This window comes from Melospiza georgiana, chromosome 3 (assembly GCF_028018845.1).
Source record: "Melospiza georgiana isolate bMelGeo1 chromosome 3, bMelGeo1.pri, whole genome shotgun sequence".
NCBI classification, from domain to species: Eukaryota; Metazoa; Chordata; class Aves; order Passeriformes; family Passerellidae; genus Melospiza; species Melospiza georgiana.
The window spans coordinates 65439268-65456329 of record NC_080432.1 but is presented as its reverse complement, the minus strand read 5'-3'; the positions used below and the strand labels follow the sequence as shown (position 1 = coordinate 65456329).

The window sequence follows — 17062 nt, the reverse complement described above, 5'->3', positions numbered from 1 at the left end:
CCTGGACTATTCCTGCTGTGAAGTGACTGCCATTATCTGATTGCATTGATTTTGGATTAGGAAGGAAACAATCATAATTGTAATCCTTTCACAGTACTTTCCCCTGTAGATCATGTCGCTCCTTTAGCCTGCACCTCACTTGACACTATTTGTACACCTGTCAGCACATATTATTTTGCTCCTGATTAATTAAAAGGACCAATGCAGTTTACCTGCCAAATTTCCCTCAACTCCCTTCCCATCCTTAGGTGCAGGGGGTAAATGTGCAGGGGGTATTCCTCCAGTCTGGGTGCAGCACTGGCTGCAGACAGAAATGACTGTTTCACAAGCCCTTCAGGTGACAGGACATCCCCTGCTTACCATCTCTCTTAACAGGTCTTTCATCCCAGAGTGGCCATGCTTCACATGCAGCCATTCCAACAAATACCTCAATTTCTCTTCTTACTCTGTTTCCTTTTCCTCAGCTAAGATAGCCAATTGAGTGACAGAGTCTACTTGGTCATTTAAGATGTGGGCTGGAAGATCCTCCTTCTGATGGGCTGCTACCCATCCAACTGATACCATTTTGGATCTTGCACTTTTCAGAATTTCTCCCCATTTCTCTTTCTTTCATACCAGCAATCTTTACACCTGTGTGTGCTAATAGCCAGTCTGGGTCTGGATTAGAGGCTCCAGGGGGTGTGGTAACATCCCACCTATGCAGGACTTGCCCTGCCCCTCTTCCTCCCTTCCTTTAGCTCTTCTGAGCCAGTACTCATTTTCTCTGGTCTCTCACACCTACGTAAGCCTCAAACAGAACTCCAGCTCTTGTGCTCATGTTGCCTTCCTTGTGGCATAATTCATCACCCCCATGGAGACAGACATTGTACTATATTCACATGCCAGGCTGAACAGGCTGCTCATATGAAACAAAAATTTCAGAGAGCCCAATACTTTATTTTTCTTTGTTCCTAAGGCAAAATGGCACAAATATTACCCTTCCATGTCCTCTGTAGACACACTCAAAGCTTTGAATTCAAGGAAGAAAACAGGCACCAGAAATTGTTTTTTACATTTCTTTGCACAGGAGCCTCCTAAGACTGACAGATTTGCAAAAAGAGTACTGGGTTAAACATAAAATGAAGCAACATATAGAACAGAAAAGTCCCTCATTTGCAGCTTATCCTATCTAGAATCTGTAAAGATTCTATCTGTCTGTAATGATTATCTATCTATGGTCCAGTCATAATAGACCAAAGGAAACAGTTTTGTCAGAAGATCTTGGAACCTGGAAATATGGAATAGCTCACTTATTACAGGCATCTGAAAGACTGCTGAACAAATACACGGTGGCAGAAAAAAAATAAGGCTGAAAACAAACTGCTGTCTTCCCACTTATGGAGGTATTCCTTGATGTTTGTCCTCTGTCTCTGAAGCTTCAGAGGACACGAGCACAGCATGTGGCCCTGTCAAGGGAAAAGTTTTAAAGGACAAGTTGGAAAATGGATAGTTATTCAAAAGAGAAATCAAGTGGCTATGTCAAAACACTACAAATGGAAGCAAACAGAAAGTAAGAAAGTAAAGCCAACAAAAAGAATTTTACAATTCGCACTTTTACATGAGTCCAACCAAAAAATGTTATGCAAACGAAGAATGAACCCAGTGGAACTTTATTTTCCTACACTATGTGTTTTTGGTTTTGGCTCGGCTGCATAGTTCAGTCATTTCCTGGATGGCTAATGACAAGGGAAAAAAACCCCAACCCTTGTGACCCAGACACAATTTGTTAAAAGTACAGTTAAAGGTAAGATTTCTACCTATCTCCCAAGACACTTGTGGTTAACTGTGGGTATAAATATGTTGTTTGTGAACTTCTTTAACAGTTAGAGATATTACATCCAGAAGAAAAGTGGTGTTAAAGGCAGACCACAGTAGGTACAACTTGGCATGGTACTGTCTTTAGGTGGGATTGAGAGCTAGCACAATACACCAAAGGGATTTGAAAAGCACCAGTGACAGGAATCACAAGGAGTGGGGGAAAAGCCCAGGGAAAACCACTCTCAGAGAACAGACTTCAGGGGGCAATCGTACCACTACTCACTAATTATCCCATCACAAGTCATCTCGTCACAACAGATGAGGGTAAAATCTAGAAGGGAGATTTTTGCATGGTTGAGTTCAGTTATGGAAATAAAATTATGCTATAGTCTGGTCAAGCAACAAGGTAACTAGGAAACTGCAGCAAATGCCTACACATCTTTTCTTGGCATAAGATCACAGATCAGCATAATTGATGATCTACAGAAGGCTGATCAGCTTTCCTTTGACTCTACTACACAGAGAAACATGAAATAATAAAGCATGCCTGATTTTCTCTCCTTTGTATCACAGGTTTTTAAACCCATAAAAGTATAACAGAAAAAATGAGGTAATTCTGGTCAGTTTAGACTCTGATTCAAACACAGCTGTTGATGCTACATGATATAAAATGTCTGTGGTAGAGTTTGTGATTTTCTAGGCAGCAATCTCTCTTTTGATATGTAACAAGATCAATTATTATTCTTCCTATTTTTAATAAACACAGTCCTAAACAACCAGAAATGCCTGATTTATCTCTTCTTCCTTTTGTTCAGTACAAATTACAAGAAACATATTGAAAAAACCAAAACACTAATTAAGCATAGAAACATGGAAACTTAATTATTTATGTCAAACAAATAGAAAAAAAGTAGGGATAAGCTAAACCACTGGTGTAATGTCTGACTTTTAAGCACATCTCACATCACTCTAGCAGTGTAAATTACTCTTAATATATATCTCCTTTACACAGATAAAGGATGGCAAGTCCAAGTAATTGCAGACGAAAATTGGTAATGAACTTCTAAAATGCCTATGCAAGCAATTTTCTTCAGTGGATGCTTCCTAGTCTCTTAGGCATTTGAATAGTATTGCAGGTTTATAATGAACTAAAAAAGGGCTAGGAAATGTTGCCCACAGACTTTTTGTGGTGTAAGGCTTTACTGCACAGAAAATTATTCTGCTGATTTCTGATTTGATTCTCTGAAGAATCATGTTACAAAAAGCAACAATAGGTAAATAGTAGCCATTACGCCCTTAGAAGAGGTTCATGTTTATTTCTTAACTCTCCTGTGAAATATAGGTTGGCAACTCAATTTTATCAGAGTCCCTGGAGATACACAATGCGTATCACAACACTGGAGAGATGTGATTTGCTGCACAGATTTTTCAGGCTTTGATTTGTTTGCAAGATTTGCTTTGTTGTGAAGCTACAAAAGGAGATTATTTACCCTTGGGCTGTTCTTTCCCTCCTTTGGAAGGTGGGAAGAAGCTGGTGGTCAGATTTCCCAGATGGTTTGTATGCTTAGTTTCTCAGGAAGTCTTAAAAATTAAGAACTTGGTTACATTTTTTTTCTCACATCACTGTTTAACTTGTGAGTGGATACCCCTTTTCTCATCTGTTTTTCAGAACAAGTCATCTCAAGGGCTCCAGTCAGCAGGAAATATAGAAAAAAAAAAGTGGTGAATTGCTCTTGAAAAGCTGCAGTTATTAGGCTTTAAATGCTCCCCTAGTATTTGCATTATTGCCTAAACACGTCTTGTGCAAAACACTGAGCAATAAAAATAATTTAGATGTTAAGGTAACTGACAAATACTTAAGCATGATCACTACTGTTACATTAGAAACCCAATAAAGATTTTATTCACATCTGCCCAGTTTTTATGTGTGAAGGTTCCCTTGTGTCACTACTGGAAACCACTGAGAAGCTCCGTGGAGAGCTAGGTGGGTGAGTCTCAAGGAAAGAAAGTTTGCATTTACAATTATTTTCTTTTTCTTTTTTCCTTTTTTTTTTTTTCTGGAGTGAGGAAGCTGTTAAAAGAATATGAGAAACAAGGGAACTTTTAACTTTTTTTTCTGTAGACACTCTGGTGTTTAAAACCTTCCTTCTAATGAGAACCTCCATCATAGCAAAACTTCACTATTTTCTTCCACATAAATAGCTCTTGGATGACAACATCTGCCTTAGATGTTTGCTACTTTTGGGCCCTGCACTCTTCCTATCTGTAATCCCACCAAAGCAGAGCCTGCAGTGCCTAGCAGTCTCTCAGGCACTGGCCAGACTCTGGCAAGTTGCAGCTGCAGTGTGGTGAGATCTGCTGCTGGTGAGGATCAGGTTTCAGGAAGGAGCTGAGACCAGTGTAAAGTTAGGAGGTGATGCTGTTTGTCTCTCAGTAGCCAGGAGAAGAAATGGCAATGAAAACAACCTTTTTAGGATTTCTTAGTAAGAAAAGTGGTAAACAATTGTTCCCCCTTGGCACACAAAGGTAACACTTGGAAATGGAGCATATCTGTGCAATGAGCATAGAAATTCCTTACTATGTTTGTTTAAGACATAAGCTGTTCTTATATGAAACCCTTGGGAAAGCAGCTATCTCCAGATATGTGACACATCTCTTGGGAATTGCTAATTTGTCAATGTTGCAACAACACCTGTACTGCAGGCAGTGGCTAACTGCGAGTCTTTGTGTACTGAGAAACATTGCCTGCCTCAGAACTGCCAAGACAAAGTGAAGCTGAAATTCTCCAAGATCTTGAGAAGTTTCAAGGTCAGGAGCATTGCAGGAGTGGAGGAGCACACAGACAACAGTATGAGCTAAAACAGTGGCAGGAAAGAATTCCTGAATCCTGACAGGTGTGAGAGACCCAAGGAGGGTGTGCTTTGATGCATGTGAAGGAGTGCACTTTTAGAGTGAAAAAGGCACTTAAAATAGTTAAACACGGACAAATAGTGGGAAGTTGTTCTCTTTTTCCACTTCTACTATCAACACAGGAAAAGCATCTATTGCTACTCACAATCACAACTACTTCTAACTCCCCATCTCCCTTAAAAACACAAATGCAACATAAATCTCTGCACCCATAGAATGCATATTTGCAAACTTGTCTGTGGACAAATTTTCTACTAGCTGTATTACCTGATCCATTCTCCTCTACCATTGCTGGAAAACTGCAGTCTGCTACCCCAACATGAATTGTGGCAGCTCCCAAAAGGCAGCCCAGCAAATATAATAAAGGAAGGCTACCAGCTGGGTTTTTATTAAAGAAGTACCTGCAGCGTTTCACATATGTTTTGCCTTTTGTAACTCTGCAAAAGCATTCTCCATGTATTGTGAAATTCCACATAAATGGTGAAATGAAATTCTAATGAAGCATCACTGAATATATGAAATTATAAGTGATAGATTGATATGTTAGCTGCTGTTAACTGACAGAAAGTGATCAGCTGTTGTGAAAGTACAGCTTTAAAGACCTCATACAGCTTTCTAATAGTCCATGAAAAAAAATCTGCTTCTAGTGAATTTATTTTGAGCTACTGTACAATGAAATAAGAAAAAGAGAATTAAAGATTGATCCTGAATTACAATAAAAGCAATAACTTTAACAAAATGTTCACACATTTTTGCATTGCAGCCTAAGCTTGGAACTAGATCGACATAAATGACACTTCCATGTAAAAACTCATAAAATTTTGGATTTTTAGCAGCTTTATTAGCTATGTAAAGACAATGAACACCTCTTGCCATTGAAAGTGATGTGCAATGTCCCAGCAGAGCAAGATCTGATCCAAAAAATATTTTTCTTATTTTAAAAGACATGTCAATCGCACATTTTCACATACCTTCTGTGTCCTTTTTAACATTACTAACAAAACCCCTTTTTTCTACCTCCATTATTCTGCCAGCTCCGAATCCCTTGTGGAATTAACAAAGAGCAACCTGGAATTTCCTTCTCTTCTTGCCCATGTGAAACTGTCTTACAGCCCAGATTCCCTCAGGTCATTATGGTGTAAAACATGCCACAGTCAGCACTTTCACTTCTCCTGATGATGACATGTGGAGCAGAAAAAGTCCAAATTGAATCTCAAGATGCTGCTGGTACAACACACATATAAAATTACTTGTACAATCAAGCTCCTATCGTAGCATGGCTTTTTTATAACAAAACAAGAATTATTTCAGCAACACACTGTATATTTTGTTCCCTTACACCTGTGAAAAATAGGAGAGTAGTAAAATCATCTCTCCCATTTCCCCCTTTCTGCATAGTCTTTCATATAGTGATGGGAAAACCTTTCAGGAAGAAAACATTCAGTAAGTAACACTGTTCACCCAGCTAGCAAAGACATGCACAGATTAACACTGTACTTACCACTCCCACAGGGAAAGCTAGAACAGCCATCATCCAGTCACGGAGGGAAATGAGTTTTTTCAGTTGCCTCTCTTGCTCTTGACTGTCATTCCCTCTCGTGAGAAGACTGGACAGGTCAGTCAAGACGCAAATCCCAAAAAAGACAGCCTGGATAACCTGCACGGAAGGGAAACACACTCTTGAACACCTCTTAATCTTTCTGTGCTCCTTCTCCCATTTCTTCTTCTCTTGAACAGAGATGACCAGCCCTTCAGCAGAGGGCAGGTCAGACACGGGCATGCATGAGGAATATTGCCACAGAACTGACATGGGGAGTGGGAATACACCAGTCTCTTAAATATGGGTAGAGTTTATTCACATAAAAGCCACGTGTGCTTCAAAGTGGTGCATGTATAGGGGGAATCCATGTGAGTGGAAGGACCATTCCAGAGGTGGCTTTCCACCCTCAGCTCAGATATGTGTCACCTGCTGGGAACTGAACTGCAGCCACCCCTTCCTGTGTCACTCCATGCAGCTCATCCCCAAAGCAATTGCCTCTGAGGCAGAAAAGTGAGGAATGCTCCCTGTGAGAAGGGAAAGAAACAGAAAGGAGTGTTTCCTTCCCTTGTGACAGGAGGTCTCTCTTGGAGATTCTGCCTGTCCCAGACACTCCATCTAAAGGCAAAGGAAGTGCCTGAGACTTCCTGACAGACACAGCACATGGCCCGGGTGTCAGCAAATCTATCTCTACTTCATCTCAGGTAGTGATGATAGAACGAGAAAGATGCAGGAGTTATTCACTTACTTTTCCTGATGGCAGTCTGTAATTTTTTTTTCAAATTTTCCTTTTTTGCATTTACGTATTTGTGTGCAATATAAGATTATCTGTGATATTAAATCATTAGTTTAATCATCTGAACCCACTGATTTGGTTCAAACTTGACTCAATCTTAATGTGATCACTGAGTTTTTCTCCCTTAATTGGCTTAGTAAAACTGTAATAAGTTAGCTCAGGAATGCTCTTGCCTGAGGACTTGCACATCCTTTCTAGTACAGTTCAGAGGAAGTGCATGCAGCTTGTTTACTCCCCAAACTGGAAGCCCAGGTCACAAACCCACACACATCAGGTAATCTCAGGTAAGAAATTAACAAAACATGGGCTTGGTTCCCAAATTAGACAGTGATTAGTCAAAAAACATAAACACATGTATGCTTAGAATTCATACTTCATGTATTTTAAAGCAAGCATGGAGTTTAGAAGTCTTACTGTAAACTAAGTGTTCCACTGACCAAGCAGAAGATTACTCAAAAGAAATAAGAATAGCATATACCCAGATGCTGCAATATACAATTTATTATTTGCATAGATCTTTGCAGCATTTACACTACAATAAGGCAAGACATGCAGGCAGGAAGGATGGACAGAAAGAAATACTAAACAGATGTTGGCTACCAGGAAGAAATCCAGAGATTTGTAATGATTGGATGGATTAAATTACACTCCCTTCCTCAACAATCTTTGTATGACCCAAACACTTGTAGGTTCTGGCTGTAAAGCTGTGAATGACAAACACTCAAATGGCCCCTGGATCTGCTTGCAATTCCGTTGCTGCTGCTTTCTCCTCTCCAGGCTGTAGCTACACAGAATTCGCTTGATAAATAGATGAAGCAACATTACAAAACATTCCCTGAAGCTGTGAGATGTGACAGACTACTAGTGCTAGAGCTGTATATTGCGCTAGAAAGAGGTATTACTTTTTCAAATGACTGCTTGGAAAAGTTACAATCTTCCACATAATTTTTGAAAAGCCTTTTAAATGTAAGCTGGGGCTTCTTGGAGCTACTAAGAACTCCTAATGCACTTTTTCATATTATTTGTTTGAAACAAGTACTTAGTAGAAAAAAAATCTTCCCATACTCAGCCCTGTTTTCCACCAAACAGATGGCCTATTTGGAGAGCTGAAATAGAAGAACTAATTATGCATTTGCTTGACTTATGAGGAGATATGATACCATCTACTATTCACTCAAGAGTGTGAATGCCAAACAAGATGGAGATGGGAAAAAAGTATAGCTAACAGTAATGAGATCAATCTGGGTGTTAAAAAGTTTAGGCTGAGTACCAGGAAATATTTCCTAACAGTTAGCTCCGTCAGACCATGAAATAGTTTCTCAGAGGAAGTGGTGGAAGCCTCATGGCTTGAGTCACTCAAACCAATATTGGACAAAACACTCAATAATGTACTGCAGGGAACAGCATTATGCTGGCAGACTTTGGAAGAGTGACTAATGGATTGTTTGCAGCTCTAACTACAATTCCCTGAAATGGTCCCTCTCCAAAGAAACACAGACTCAAACAATCACACACCCACTTTCCAAGGGAATTGAGATTGTACATCCACTAATCAATCACAAACAGAGCAACTGCCCTCCCTATTATCCTCTTATGAACACAGAGCTTCCAGAGAAAATGTAATGATATCATTGGGAATGAAATCCCAATTAGGAGTGACAACCCCTGAAGGGAAATACCCAAAGATTTCAGAGGGTAGCTATGAAGCAGACTACTCTACAAAAACATTAACAAATAAAAATCCATATAGGAAAGAGAAAATTACATCCTCACTGAGAACATTCAGAGCAAATGAAAAACTTGTACAATGTTCAAGGAGGAACAGTTACAGCTTAGTCATACAAATAATGTACATACATGCACTCCATTCATTCTACTTCCTTTCCTTTCTAGAATGCACAAGAAAACTCTTCTGACACCTATCAACCTGGGATTAGAGTTAGGACCTCCAGAGCTGCACGAGTCTCAGCAACATTAATTAAACAGAATCAGTGATGATTTACATCCTTTGTGGGTCTGGCATAGGAAAAGCACAGCGTGCAGCTAATGGTGTTTTTTGGTATGAAACAAAGTTTTAAAGCCCATGCTCCTCAGTATGAATGCTGTCTAACAAATATGAAAAAAGCACGGCAAGGAAATAGAAACTCTCTAAACAACATTCTTCAAGGTGCCCTGGTGTTACCTCAGATTTCAAAAGAAAAAATTATTATGAAAATTTATTTTTATTATTTTGAAAATTTGCAAGTGGTAAATCTATACATGAAACATCCTCAAGCTGTTTAACACAGCTGACTTTTTCCCCCTTGGAAATGTAAGCAAGAACAGTATTTCAGAGGAAATACTTTCCACTTTTGCCTCTAACTAGAGCTTGAAGGAAAACAGTGATTTAGAAAATGACAAATTTGACAGAAAACAGACAGAGCTTCCCTGTACCATGTAACAGTATAGATAAATAGTATAGACAGAATCAGAAACTTATGAGCAGAGTATGCAATCCCAAGAAAATAACTGAACAGGTATAAAATACTGCTGATCTTTTTTCTCCTAGAAGCCTAAAGGGGCCACTGCTACTGGAGTTGATACTACAGTACCTTTAAACTGTGATAATGTAATGACAAGTAATAACAATGGCCATGTAAAGGATGTCAGTAAACAAAACTCAGAGCAGAGAAAACACTTGATAAGTTGCTGCAGGAGAAAAACAGCTATAAACATAAGATGAAACCAAGCAGCACAGAAACCTTCTCCACCAGTGAGCTGCGTTGAACTACATGGAATAAACTAATTGTATGTGTCTATCTACTAAAAGAAAATAAAAACTTGCTTCAGTAGGACAGTTTTTTCACAAGGACTGCAGCTAATGACCTCCTCATACTACCTCTAATTTGACTTCTTAAGAGTCAAACAGAAAACCTATTTCCTCATAAATCTGTATCCAGGGCATGGAGACCCCCTTCTCCCCCATGCCATGAAGCTCCATAGTGTGGACAAGATCTCTTGAGATTATGAAAATTCTGTTACTAGTCTTAACAAGGGAGAAAATCCCTCATTAAATTCACTGAATCTGGAATTTCATTCTCTTTCAAGTTCACTCTCATAATCAGAAGCACTCCTTTGAGCTCTGGGCAGAACTGGAAAAGTCTCTGCAAGCACTAATACCATCCAAGGATAATTATTCCTCTACCTACCTGTGATTATGAAAACCCACTGTCCTTAAAAACACTTATCATTTTAGAGATTAACACCACTTACTTCATGACCTTCCATGAAATAAGGCTTCACTCTAGGCTGGCAGAAAGACACCACTGCCAGAATAAAACATGGGAGCGACACTCACAAAATCCACAAGAAGTAACAAAAAAGCACTAAGTAACCAAACATAACCCACATGATAAGATGACTAATTCACAGAAGGGTGTCAGGGAAGCCCTACTGATCCATGGGGGCAGGGACTGGCGGGGGGCAGTCAGGGCACATCCCATCCCCAGCCAGGAGCCAGGCAGCCAGCGGCACAGGGGCAGTCCCAGCCTCAGGGCATCGGGCACCCCCTTTGGGACAGGCCACCCAGCTCACAGGGGGAACAGCCATAACCTGACCCATCAAACCACTCAGGCTTGAGACACATGTTGTATTTCCACAAGAAGATGGAAGTTCAGCTCTACCAGCATGCAAAATCAAATTGCTCAAAGTTGTAGTTTTTCTTGTATTTCAGGTTTTACAATCTGTCAAATAAAGAACATGGTCTGATTTTCCTCTTCAAACAACAGAAAATTATTTATAACCTTGGAGTATCTAATACTGCTCACCGTCACCTTTAATTTCTCCAGCTTCTAGACACCATCAATTGCTGTAACAAATGTACCATGCCTCATCAATTAAGATGACTGTTTCAAGTGGTGTTTAGTATTTGGGCTGTTTGCAGGCACCTGTGGACAGGCCGCATCCTTAGCAACAGCTCCGTTACCTGTACTTGCAACATACAGAGGAAGTCCAGGATGAGAGATGGAGAATAACAAGATATTTTTAATAGAAGATGCTTCAAATGAAGTCATGGGTTGTAGCTGCTTAATAAATGTTACTGTTCTTAATTGTATGGAACTACTGATTGTTCTTGCCCATTGCCATTCCACCACCACCCACAGGCACACTGCTTTATCCTTCTCACTTCTCCTCTTCTTGCTTTATCTTTGTCAGTTATGACAGCAAGCAGAAACTGGACAACATTACAACATGAAATCTTTGTATCAGAGATGCCACAGACTTCAGATAAGAAAAAGGTAGATCTTTGTGTCTACAGACAAATGAAAGAGAGACAAAGCAAAAAAATGCAAGAACCAAGAGCCTTTTAAATACTAAAATACAGTGTAATACATCTAAACACAAAATTTATAATTAATTAGGGTGCAAGAACCGTGAAAAAGTACAGTGTGCTACTCAGAACCAATATGTCTGTGCAAGGAATAGGGAAAAGTACTTGTATTTCAAAGGTCAGAAGTAAAAAAGAAGCATCACCCCAGAAGATTCACTGACAGTAAGCTGAGGCAAACAGGCAAGCTTATATCGCATCTTTTTCCATACCAGCTGCAAGTGCCGTGGTTGTTTTAGGTTGCTTTGTTTCTTAAACAGGTTTCAACATCATAGGTCACTTCAATACAGAAAAGGATGAGCCCCTGGCCCATCAAAAGCCAGTAGTCTCAGAAAACAAATACATCATATACAGAAGAAAAGTAACAGACAAGGCAACGAAAACAGAATAAGCCAAAGGAATAGTTAACACAAATGCCATCTACTTTACTTTGAGTTGTTTACTGGTTAGGAACCTTAAAGTATTTCTCCTATCCCTCCTTTCTCTTTTATTTACATAAATTAGAACTAAAAACTAAACTAGTAAAACACGACATTTCTATCAGAAGAGACATTAGAACCTCAGTAACTGGATAAAGGGACAGCCTTATAAATGTCCAGCACTGTCCTCATCCAAGCTAATGACTCATGTCTCCCTTTGCAGCCTTCGGGGGGGACGGCTCTTGTACCCAGCATGTTGCATATGAAGACTAGTCCTTAGTAGGAAATTTAACTTCATTTTCATGGTTTAGTCATAAGATATGAATCAGCTTATAAAACATGCCTAATCCCTCACCGCATTATGTAAGTTCAGGGACTCCTTTAAATATAATCCTTTACATTCTACATAACCTCCTGTGGTCTCTTTCTTTGAAGCCCACCGGCATTGTCCAAATATAACCAAAGACGGGTTTTTAAACCACTGAGATTATATAGATATAAAAAAGAATAAAATCTACTAAGACATGAATATGCATAGAAGAAAAAATTGTTTGACTCTTGGGTCTGGTTTTTATAGGTACTACGCTGTTCAACTCCTAGTGATTAAGCACCTATTATGAAGGTGTGGAACGGGGAGCAAGCTGTGTAAGATAACAAGATCTTGTGTTTCCTTGACAAGAGATGCCTTTTAAATTATGTCTGTTGGAATACAAGATGTGTTTTAATCTGGACAGACAAAAAAGCAGCTCAACAGGCTCTTCCTTTGTCTTTTCATCTTTCCTCCTCTTAACCCAGGAAAATCCCTTACTCTGTTACTCTTACTGGAAAGGTTAACTTAGACCATTCAGTTTTAACATGATTCTTGACTGTCTTGTAAAATTTGAAATAATGTATTTGTGCTAACATAGTTTTAAAGCAGCTTTTATAATACTCTAAGTGCTTCTGTAAGGACAAATATTCCTTACTACAGCAAATTAAACCGAAATTCGGTACACTAGCAAACAAATTTGGAAATGTTATAGTCTTCGACAGCAACAGAAGCATCTTTATTCTTTTTACATGGGTGCAATACCACCAGAAAAAAAAAATCCATAGTGGACAACTGAGGAATTCATTTTTAAGTGCTACTCTATCTCAGCTGAGTTGCATAGATGACATTTCTAACATGATCTCAGCATGACAGAGTGTATGCCATCTGGCTCAGAAGTGCTAGCAGCCTGCAATCCATTGCACATATCCAATGAAGAGATGGAATGGACAATGTACTAAAGAAATATGAATAAGAATTTGAACAGATGCTGAGAAAGTACTACATTTTCTCAAATCCTTTGCAACTATATCAGCTGTGTCATTCCTCTCCAACATCATGTCAGTCTTTTTCTTAGATGTTCATATATCTTACTTTGATCTTGGCTAATACACTCAAAGAAGCATGAAGCTTATTGTTGCACTACTTAAGAAATTATTATTCTATTTTTATCTTTATCTTTTTAATTGTTTTGACTAAACTCATTTTCTAATAATCCCCATCTTCTTCCTTGCTCTCTTACACTGTCTATAGAAAAGCTGCCATTACTACTTATTGTATCCTGCTTATAAGACAGTGTAATTTCATTAAATTTATATAATCCATTCAGCAAACATGTGTAATACAGTTTATTCAGAATAGATTATCATTTTATTAAGTTATATATTTTATGTTTTTCTTTAGTAAAGCTTAATCCTATTAGGATTATACACTGCTCAGAAGGTTATGTCATTATTTTGGCATAAATGATCATTTTACACATTTTAGCGTGATTGGTACACTCTCTGCAGTAGTGCCCTTGCAGTTAAGGCAGGAAAAGCAGCCCTCTAGACAATGTTTGGGACAGCTAGCTAAGAAGGTAAGACTTGTTCTACAGCTGTCTGTGCTAAAATGAGCTTTAGGATAGGGTTTCCCATGGCTGGAAAGCCCCATGCAGTTTGTAAATTAGCTACCCCCAAAAAGAAACTGCATTTTATTAAGTACAAAACTTTATTTAAAAAATGGTTTACTCAAAACCCCAGAAACTTCTACCTTGCACCAAATTTTTCATGTTTAGAAATACAGTTTGAATACCACTACAGGGAAGCAATTTTGACTAATCAAAGAGTAACTTATTTTGCTTTTAATTTCTTCCCTTTTTAATGAATAAGGTAATAGCTGCCTTCTAAACTCCTGAATTTAGATAAGGTCATTACAAATGTATCTCAGCAACATGGGGACAGATCTGGAAATGCAAATGAGAAAGTCACTACAATCTTCTGAGACACAGCAACCTCACTGCTGTCCTACTGTAGCTTAGGAAATAAAAGGTTTTAAAGGTTTGTTTCCTGAGCACTGTGAAAATAGTAATGAATGATTCCACACATCAGTCCAGAAAGACAGGCTTTACATGATATACATCTAAGTTGGGCAATTCTCCTTCTCTCCAGGGAAGGTAAGGGAAGGAGACACTGAGGGCTTTATCCCACTTTGTCATTCATCCAACAATACACAAATAAGTCAGCTGCAAACTCATATTGCGGAAAACAGCTCAAATCTCTGATCAGGCTCATCTTCAGCTTTTGCTTAAACTCTTCTTCCTTGCACACTGCTGCAGCAGCTGAAGCATAACTTGTGACAGATAAAGTATATTCATAAATAAAGTTATTACTAAGATAAGGATTTTCTGCAATTTAGACCACAGCAAAGGATGCTGCTATTCAAGCTCCACTTGAAGAAAAGACAGGACATAATTTTGAACATAATTATAAAGCATGTGGTTCAATGAAAGGTGATCTAACATGTTATACTGTCCTCATAAACAAGACTGTTCTTTACACAGCACTCCAAGGAAGACACTGTTCTAAAGAGTTGCATTTTGGGAGAAAAAAAAAATCTCATTATCTCACATCTCTAAAGAAACCATGGGAAAACCCCTGATATAAACTAACTGCATTTAAATTAAAAATACAAGTGGGGGTTAAGCGTTCACTAGGTGTGTGGCATTCCAACCACAGATGATAACACTTCCCTGCTTTCATTGTCTTTCTTATGAATCAATCTCAGAGGAAATGAAGGATTTGTTTCCTGATTGTTGTTGGTGAAAGCAAGGCAGGGGGAAATGAGCTGGCCAAGGCAGCAAGGCACTCCAGGGGTGAACTCAGGTATCCTGACCCCTAGGCAGTTCTCCAGGCTTGTATCAAGGTTATTTTCCACACACCTACACTCACTCTTATAGAAACAGCCATTTCCAATGCACACATTTCATTCCTTTCAAATGCAGCCATACTTCTGTATGTATGTACTAATAGTGTAAATCCAAATATTTCTCCTCTTATGTAGCTCACAGTGATCAGAGTTTTTAAAGATCTTCTTTAGTGCACTGTGTCTTTAATAGTTAGATACTATAACTCTGACCAGCTGATCTATTTCTGCCAAAAAACTAGTGTTACCAAGGTGTCTAATACCTTTGGAGATCTTCTTGTCCATTACACCACGCCCAACTTCACTGCTCTTACATCATATTTCATAGAGCAAATATTGATTTTGAACAACACTAGGGGTAAATATGTATTTAATTTTTCCTCTTGTTTTGCTCCATATGAGTAAGTTTGATGCACTGCAATGTCAACATGGGGTACACTTGGTTTCTCAGCATGTCTGTAGGACAGATCAAAGAGTAGAAACAGCACAACAACCTCATCTGCTACCTGAAGACTGTCTTTGGAGAGAGTGGTCTGAAAAAAAAAATCAGCATAGAACCATATCTTTCCTTATTTGCTCATGAACAGACACAGCTCAAACCTGTCCCACTCTTTCTTACTGTAACCAACTTTAACTGTTCCTTGAATTTCCAAACTAACCTTTCAGACATATCTGCTTATTGTACTTCTGGCTTACTCACTACTTTACATTTCATTTGCAAAAGAAAAAAGAGATTAACTATATGGAAGTTTAAATTTACATCTCCTTACATATTAGGGGAAGCCACTTTATGACAACTACCTGATATTAAACCAGGTTCCAAACCCATGAGATTTAGATATTCTCCATCAGCAATTTATGTCTTTTTCAGTCAGTAAGCACCACAAGTTCAGCAATAGGCAGCCCTTTCTTCTCGAAGAAACAGAAGGCTCAAACAACACCTGTAGTAGCAGGTAAGAAAGTTGCAAATCACTCCAGTAAAGAAAGCTTTGCTGAAGCCTAGTTCTGGTAACAGCGAGCAAGGTGGTTTTGATTTTCCATGGCCGGAAAAGCACTTTGTAGTAGCTTGTAAATATGGCAGCCTGGCATGGAAAAAAAAAAAGGGCATTTGTGCCTACCAAAGAAGACAGCCTACTAGTCAGCGGAGCAGGACGCACCAGGAAATGCCCAAGCATCAACTGGCCACTGCAAAACTCTTGGTCCTCCCAACACTCCTGCCTCCATGCTCCAGGTGGGTACATGCACGTGCACTCCCAATTAGCTAAGTAGCTGTAATTGTCATGCAGCTGGGGACAAGGGCTGTGCCCCTGCACATGCTGGGCGTGCTGAGTCACCAGAGGAACTCCCTGGGCAGTCCCGGGAACTCCCCAGCTAGTTTCTGTACAGATGAGATAATTGATTGATAGCTACTGGAACCTGCCCCGGGCAGTCCCAGCCCCACCAGAGGTCTGAGGCATCGATAAAAGAACTGCACAGGCAGTCCCAGCACATGCTAACAAGAAAATCAACTGCGTGTCAGAGACTGGGGAGGCAGGGAGTTCCCAGCAGCCCTGGGAACAACCCAGGCAGATCCTGCTTTGCTCATACGATGTAAACGGTGAACTAATGGACACTCTTTATCTATTGAGATATGTATATCATTGAACCAGACAACTTTTTGCACACAGATGAGATGACTTTAACTAGAAACTCATCATGTATACACCGCAGTGTTGACAAGGGGCTGCAAGCCAGCTGAAGCAAACCAGAGGTTGGGAGGGTTCTCATCCAAATGAGCTGAAAATGCTGCCACGAGGATACCTGTGATGGAGTATCCTATCATCACCTGGTGAGAAACTGGCCTTACTGCCACAACAGTGACAACAGCAACACCACATTGTTAGCTAACATGTAAACCAATATGTGTGTAACATGAACCAGAACAGTTTCTTAAGAAAATGAGTCTACCACCACATAAACTGGCCACAGTGAAATGCCACACAGATTTAAAACATTATCCTAGAGTATAAGAACATTGGTCCAAGTA

At 39.4% G+C, this 17062-nt stretch overlaps 1 protein-coding gene across 1 annotated transcript in view; it reads right to left on the bottom strand.

The window, feature by feature from the left end:
* The window catches only part of AIG1 (androgen induced 1), a 123954-nt gene that overhangs the window by 80459 nt on the left and 26433 nt on the right, over positions 1 to 17062 (bottom strand). The window contains exon 2 of the mRNA XM_058020100.1: positions 6209 to 6364. Within this exon, the coding sequence (XP_057876083.1) occupies positions 6209 to 6364 (156 nt within the window). The remainder of the gene's footprint in view (positions 1 to 6208; positions 6365 to 17062) is intronic.